The sequence below is a fragment of the Frieseomelitta varia genome, unplaced genomic scaffold (genome assembly GCF_011392965.1).
Source record: "Frieseomelitta varia isolate USP_RPSP 00005682 unplaced genomic scaffold, Fvar_1.2 scaffold_120, whole genome shotgun sequence".
NCBI classification, from domain to species: Eukaryota; Metazoa; Arthropoda; class Insecta; order Hymenoptera; family Apidae; genus Frieseomelitta; species Frieseomelitta varia.
The window spans coordinates 15,745-24,073 of record NW_025108862.1 but is presented as its reverse complement, the minus strand read 5'-3'; the positions used below and the strand labels follow the sequence as shown (position 1 = coordinate 24,073).

General features: G+C 32.2%; 1 protein-coding gene across 1 annotated transcript in view; it reads left to right on the top strand.

Annotated features, from left to right (window-relative positions):
- Window positions 1–5,225, top strand: part of LOC122528593 (glucose dehydrogenase [FAD, quinone]-like) — a 6,572-nt gene extending 1,347 nt beyond the window's left edge. Inside the window, exons 2-6 of the mRNA XM_043653892.1 lie at window positions 723–944; window positions 1,880–1,965; window positions 2,530–2,694; window positions 3,538–3,690; window positions 3,759–5,225. Of these exons, the coding sequence (XP_043509827.1) occupies window positions 797–944; window positions 1,880–1,965; window positions 2,530–2,694; window positions 3,538–3,690; window positions 3,759–5,072 (1,866 nt within the window). The 5' untranslated portion in view covers window positions 723–796 and the 3' untranslated portion in view covers window positions 5,073–5,225. The remainder of the gene's footprint in view (window positions 1–722; window positions 945–1,879; window positions 1,966–2,529; window positions 2,695–3,537; window positions 3,691–3,758) is intronic.
- Window positions 5,226–8,329: the final 3,104 nt, after the last annotated feature.

Genomic DNA, 8,329 nt, shown 5'->3' with positions numbered 1-8,329 from the left:
CTCAAGAGTACAAAATGTCTGTAATGAACTGTTGTTCGTTCTGTAGAATATTCTAAATGTTCTTAGTATTACATATATTGGATTTTAAATGTTCTTGTATATTACACCGATTTTTAGCATTTACTAGTGCTAATAACGTGTTCAACGAATAGAGATGCACCGCAGAATTCTGTGAGTGAGTGTTTGAATTCATTTGTGAGATCATTGTATAACATTCATACGTTCATTTACAGAAATGATAATGAGCCAACTATATTGTCGATTCTCGTTCGATCATTGATGATCAGCGAAAGTCGTAACAAAAACCTCGCAAGACTTCTACAATTAGTCAAGTCTTAAATTCTGCTTAATCAATATATTAAGTCATCATCATCAATAATATAGTTTGATATAAAACAGTAATATAATAAACAACACATATAACGTCAATTATTTATAACAATGCAAGAATAAGAATTTGTAATACATGAACATAATGTAATTCCATAACAATATAAATATAATATAATGGAGCGTTATTAATAGGGTAGCCAAGGATACCCAAAAGTATTATATAAAATTTTATTTTGTTCAAAATATTTTTTTAAAATTATTGTCACTATATTAAATTATGTCACGCATTAAATAAAGCAGGTAATGTTTATTAAACTCAAAAAGAACGATATCACTTATAGGTACTCCTATATATTTATGTGTATACATTTGTCTATTCAATTATACAGATCTCTTCAAGAGTCGAGCAAATCATCGCAAAGCACAAGAAGCGCAAACGACGAATTATCATTTCTAAAGAAAAATGTCGTGGGTACCTCCAAATCTAACAAGCATTTGCTCTACCAGTCCTGAACTGACATCCTGTCAACCACAAGCACTTACGTTTCTGGCACTCATCACTAATCTATTCGGTAATACCAGTGACGTGTCCTGTCCACATAATGACACAGGTAAATATAGATGAAAATAATTCAACTATGATACAGGAAAATGTAGAACTAAAGTGTTGCGTAGCCAAAAATATGATGTGCAATAAATACGCTCAATATGAGCAGTGTCAATAATAGATTAACAGAGAAGAATCGATCCCCTAATCTCCAAAATGTCGGACTTCTACTTGAGGGACAATATTTCTTAACTTTGAAAGTAAAGATTTAGTAGAAAGAAGTTTTTTCCGCAAAATGGATTGGATAGAAGAATCAAAACCGCATATGCAGAATTTGATGCTTGTAAAGAGAACTTGAAATAAAATTAGATAGTCTCAACATCACATTTACATTAAGTAAAGGAGGTTGACATCTCAAAATGCTCACATGGTTCTTATTTTCGTAATAATTTCTTGGTGAAACATTTATGGACACTTTGCTAAATGATAGTTTTGTCTTATGTTTACCTGCACAACATAATCGCAAAGATAGCATACCAAATATCGGAACACTATAAATTTAAATTGCAATTTTATCAAACTGAAAGATAATATTCTCATTGTTCCAAATGATACATGAAAAGATTTGTTGCATTGAAAATGAAAAATATTAGTGGAACTAAAATTTCGATCGACAGAATTACGTCTGTTAATACATGTCTGTATATATGTGTTCTTGGTATTTCTATACTCGATAATTTCGGTGAAATATTTTGGAAATTTCCTTTTATTTTAAACAATTCATATGATCATTGAACTTTGTAAAAGAATGCGTTGCAGTGCAACAGTGTATCATGTTTCAAACTGAAATATAATATTATTGATTGTTATTTGTTTACATAATAATTCTCTCATAACATTTGAGAATGTATGCTGATATATTTCAAAATAATTAAAAATATAACTACAAATGTTATTATTTATAATTAATATTTTATTTATACAAAACGGATTTTTCAGAAAAGGAATACGATTTTATAATCGTGGGAGCTGGATCAGCCGGATGTGTTCTTGCAAACAGGTTAAGCGAAATAAACGATTGGAAGGTATTTGTAATTAATTATTTGGTGTCATTACTAAATGCGGATGCCTGTCACGAGACATACTTTCTAATATTTCCAAACAATTGAAGAAAATTAAAGCTAGATAAAAGATAGTATATTTGTACAAATTACAATCTCACTGAGGATATTTAGAGGGCATTTATATTCATATAAAATTTTATTCGGATTATCGATAATATTTCATCATCTCTGACGTTAGATAATCCGAAAAGTGACTATGACACGCTATTGGTACATTTCGATTCACATTTCACTTTATATGTCTGGAATTTCTATTGAATCTACTAAATGAGATTACAGGTCAATTCTGTATAGTCTGATCTTGATTTGAAACACATATGTATGCGTTATCTGAATTTTAAGACTTTCTGAAAGTTTTTCGTCTACTAAAAATCAGAACATATATGATCCCCGTTAGGAAAACAGATTGCTAGAAATGGGGAAATTCATTTCAGCTATAACTACTTTCAAACGTTTCGGGACAATAACAAAATTTACACATTAACAATTTATGACAGTCCGCTGAAATTTTATATATACCTTCAGATATTATTATTGGAAGCTGGTATGGAAGAACCAGATGTAGCTGATGTTCCAGCTTTCGCCAATCTGCTAGCAGGCAGCAATATCGATTGGAGGTATCACACACAACCACAGCAGTACGGTTGTCTAGCCAGGGCGAACAGAGAGTGTGTGGTCCCAAGGGGTAAAGTATGTATACATATATTTTGATACACTAACTTTCTAGAATTATATACGAGAAATTGAATTGTTGTTAAGAACTAAATGTAAAGGTAAAAATTCCTAATTGTTTGTATGCTATTGGTATAGTATGCGTGCATGTGGTGACACACGAAAATACTCGTACACAAAAGACTCTTTTTATATGTGTATAATATATATGTATAACATATATGTACAAGTAGCCTCACTTAAATGGATCACCTTATATATATACTTAAAAATCTACAAAAATACAAACAAGTATAATACCGATATTAAAAGGACAAAAATTTCACCCGCACCATTTACCTATACATCGAGCTCTTCACGGAACAGATTTTCGTATTCGCATACATCCTTCGCAGTGGGATTTACAGTAATACGAAAGTGACCAATCATTCTTTAAAAGATAAACTTAAATTTTGGTACATCAATGTTAATCAATTAGTGATCTTTTGGTACCATTCATGTTTGGCGAGAAATATTTTTTGCATCATCACAATTCAAAAAAATATTCAAGTGGTACTCACTTAAAAGATATATCCTGTATATGTAATATCTACATTTATACATAATATTATTATAAGATTAATATATTATATTATACTATATTATACTAATATAATACAGTATAATACAGTATAAGATAATTAATATATTAAACACTCGATTATTATAGTGTTACTAATACTTATGAAACTTGCAAAATATCTACGAATATAGAACTTGGAAATATTGCACTTCTTTAATCTATAAATTAAAATATATATGGTTCTCATGCGAATGTTTTTTGGTATTTGGGCCTTTGTAAGTTTATTATCACACTTACAGGTGATGGGTGGTTCTAGTACTATCAATACGTTAATATACGTCCGTGGTAACAGAAGAGACTACGACGAATGGGCAGAAGCAGGAAACGATGGCTGGAGCTACAAAGATGTTCTACCATATTTTCTTAAATCAGAAAATAACTTGAACCCAGAGGTATTAAATTTAGAATCTGTATCACTCAATACCAAGAACCACTCAGGTAAAACTTCCATTTTCTCTAGATAGTGGAAGAGAATCCACATTACCATAGGCAAGGTGGTTACCAATCTGTAGAACGATTTGCGTACGACGACATCAACAACGATATCATACTGAAGGGGTGGAATGAACTTGGTTACGAATACGTAGATGTCAATGCAGAGACCCAATTAGGTATAATGTATCTACAAACATTCTCCGCCAATGGGACACGTCAAAGCACTAACAAAGCGTTCATACAACCCATCAGATGCGAACGCACAAATCTAACGATTAAAACAGAAACATACGTTACTAAATTGCTTGTAGACAATGAAAAAAAACGTATAACAGGCGTCGAATATACTTCAGGAAACAACCGAACTAAATTAAACAAAGTTCTTGCTAAAAAGGAGGTGATTGTTTCAGCTGGAGCCATTAATTCTCCAAAAATCCTTATGCTCTCTGGAATTGGACCAAGAGAAGAATTAAAGAAACATGGTATTCAAGTAATTAGAAACTTATCGGTTGGAAGGAACCTTATGGATCATCCAACAATGAGTAGTGTTGTAATTAATATCAATTCTACTGCCACGTATGAGAATCTCTCCATGATGGAGGAAGACGTTTCCAATTATAGGATGACACATGGTGGACCTTTATCTGAAATTGGTACTCTCTCAGCCTGTGCTTTCGTACGAACATCCTATGAACACGAAGAAGGAGTACCAGACATAGAATTTTTATTCCGTGGTACTATTCGAGAAGATTTTCTAAATGATCCAGTAAATTCTTATGACGAAAATATCGTCCCATTCTGTTACTATGATGCTATTAACATTGTGCCAAATTTATTGGCGCCTAGAAGCAGGGGAAATATATTACTGAACAGAAGTGATCCTATATGGGGAGCACCCTTAATTGATTATAGGTATTTCTCCAATGAAACAGATTTGGACGTGTTAACGGAAAGTGTGGAAATAGCTTTAAAATTGTTTGATACAGACTCGTTTAGGAAAAACGACTTCAGATTGATTAATAAATCTTTGCCTGGTTGTGAAAAGTATGAGTTTGGTCGGAGGGATTATTGGAAATGCGCGATCAGGCAGTATACAGAAACTAATTATCATCCGTCTGGAACTTGCAAGATGGGACCAAAGTCGGACCCAGACGCTGTGGTGGATGAGAGATTGAAGGTTCATGGAATCGATGGTTTGAGAGTTGTGGATGCCTCGATTATGCCAAGGGTTACTAGAGGAAATACGAACGCACCTACTATTATGATCGCGGAGAAAGCTAGTGATATGATTAAGGAGGATTTTGGTTGTCTGGCTGATGGTGATGATGATGCAGCGTGATGGATTGATGAGTCGAGGAAAGATTAACTGTGGAAACTAATAAACTAACCCCGATTTATGCACTGTAATAATGAAATAAATATTAAAGTAATAAATAATGTAATCATGTAATGTAGAAATAAACTAATGTGTACACATTATGGTATGGAGTAATATTTAGATGAAATATAGTTTATTTTCCCTTTCTATTTAATAAATTGTTAATGTCGAAACAAGTAATAATGGAAGTGTAAGGAATGTATATATAATTATACAATTTATACAATTCGACGTCGATACAAAAGTCACTGCAGCTTGTCTGACTCGTGCGATAGCTCATATAGAATCTAATTGCCCTTGTCTTTTTTTTTTTTTTTTGCTTGTTAGTGATTTTCTCGCAGTGCCGGAGGACCCTACATAGAAAACGTGGGGATTAGTTGTGTTGATGTTGTGGGAAGAGAGTGATTTTGTGTGGTTACTTATTGTTGTAGCCTTGGTAGCAGAAAAAATTTCAAAACACTTGCATTTTTCTGTTAATTTCTTTGTGAGGTGTGACCCTTTGTTCGCATTTATGTTGTGGTAATTGCGTGTTTTGGTAGTCTTTTCTTGATTTTGATCAATGAGATGTTGACATTGTAATTTCCTTTTTGGCTGATCAGGATTTTGATGCTCTGGGTGATAAGATCATTTCAAATGAGTTCTTGGTATAATCATGGATTGTTTGCATGTTAGATATTGCATGGAGTTTACGAATTAACGTGTCGTATGATTTGTTCAAGATGATACGCATACGAATTTATTTGTATCTTTTGGATCTTGCTGATACATGTCTTGGGTACTGCAGCCCAGATATTGTGACCGTATATGATTATTAGTCTCACGCATGATCTGTATAAGTTTACTTTTATCTTGGTTTTGCTATTTTTTAAGAGTAGTGGATACAGTCTGTTAAGAGCAGGGTAAGTCGTGTTTGTTTCTCTTTTTTTTTTTTTCTTTGTTACTGCAAGGGCCCAGGTGATTTTTGTGTCTAAGTGTATGCCAAGTATGTATTTGATCGTGGATGTCCAAGGCAAGTTTTGACCTGCTATGATAACTTGATCGAAGAGGCTTGAGCCTCTTGTTGATGAACGTAATGGCTTGCGTCTTCGCCGGGTTGGCTGTGAGTTTCCATTTACAGAAGTATTCTTGAAACTTGTCAATTTTCTTTACGTTTGAAAGTGTATCGGAGTTTCTTAGTTTATCAGCAAAAAATTATCAAGAGTCAAATAAAAATTGTTGCTTTTTACTTGTCGGACATGCACCTTTTCTTCATTAGAATCATTTCTTCTTTGTTTGAACATTAACATTTTAATTCTGTTATAGAACTTTAATTTTAAAAGTTATTATGTTTGATAATTTTTATATTCGATTCGATAATATTTCTAGAGGATCATGTAACTTTAAGCGGATATTTCAGCGGAAAATATAAGAAATCAGAAAGTTAAAAGAGAAAATATAGTTGAGATTATTATATAATTATTTCAGTTTATTAACAGTAAAAAGAAAATTTCGTATGAGAAAATAAAAAATTTCATATCCAGAGAGTTTAAATTGTTTCATCAATGCTCATTCTAACATCGCTATCTTACAATTAGAACGAGAATTGTAAATGGGAACACTACGGACAGTTAGTACTGTTGACTTGTTGTCAAAAACAGTATCGTTAAAGCTATTCATCCAGTACTATAGTTTATCGAAATTTGAGTCAAGATATTTTTGATTTATCTTTATCGAATGGTTCAAGTTTTTTTATTTATCTATCCTAATATGTCTAGGAAATCTGTTTGTCACAATTTTTACAGCAATACAAATGTTTTCCTGTTTAGATATTGTGGAATTATTTCTTTTTTTTTTTTTTTTTTGAAGAGAGTAAAAGTTTTTTATTTACACAATAGAAGTTTAGAATGGAAGTTTAGTTTTAATCAGTTTTATCTGTTTATTAGGAAGCGATATAGGGTAAATATGCGGAAATACGAGTGGCGTATTCATTGAACAAATCGCTCTATCTTCTCGACAAATAAATGCCGAAAAGCCTCGATGAAATAGAATTTAAAATATTTAACCAATATTTTCCTAACGAGAAATTAACATCGTAATGACTCAGCCACAGAAATAGAAACGATAATACAAAACTGTATAGTGTGTAATGGTCAATCATACTTGTGCTTTTTATCAAATGCGATGTCATGCGTGTCATACAACTGTACGTGTTGACAACAGGGCTACCGTTTGGAACATTGCAGTACTTCAATACTGATAGTGGTAACACTCATAAAATTGCAGTTCTTTCATAACTACGTAATTCATAACTCTAATAGTTTCATTCGTCTCATAAAAACCATCAGTGTATATTATTGTAATAAATTCCGACTACACTGTTGAATGTACAGTAATTGCGAGTCCAACATATATATTGTTAGTTGTTCCTATTGTTATTTGTTGTTATTTGTTGTAGCTCTTATTTTTAACACTAACCGAGCAAACGGAGCAGACATATAACTTTAATTTAATTATAAACGCATAATTTAATTAATTTAATTATACACACACAATTCTGTATTGGAATATTCTAGAAAAACAACGATTTGAAATTTTTTATTAATATGAAAATGTTCGATGCTTTTAATTAGGTGCAATTTAAAACGATGACTTGTCTCTTTTCTCATGTTGCCAAGAATTCTGAACGTGGCTGTACGGAAGAACGACTTGTGTCACGTGCTCTCACCTTCAACAGAATTCATTCTAATAACATCGATAATTGTTGACAAATGTATTACTCAGAACGTATTCCCTTTTCCGCAACACCGTAATTTTTAGCCTCGGCGATTGAAAATATCAAGTGAAATGACATATTCGGATAAAAAAACTTTGCTTCATAGCACCAGAGACTGAAAACCGAAATATTTTGAGGTTTAGGTATTATACCGGTTACCTGAAACTGAAATATTGTGAGGTTTAGGTATTATACCGGTAAACTGAAACCGAAACATTGTGAGCTTTAGGTATTATACCGGTATTTGGGAAATCGGTTTTAATACCGGTTTATATACCGGTATGGTACCGCTTTACTGACGAAAACCCATTTTTCATTTTCTACGTACCACTGACTCTTATTAATATTCGGACATCATGCTATTCAAAATATTGTGGATTTCGATTGTTTATAATAGTAAATTTGGATTAATTTTTTAATAATATAATAGAACATTCATTATAGTTTATAGTAACATAAATTTTAT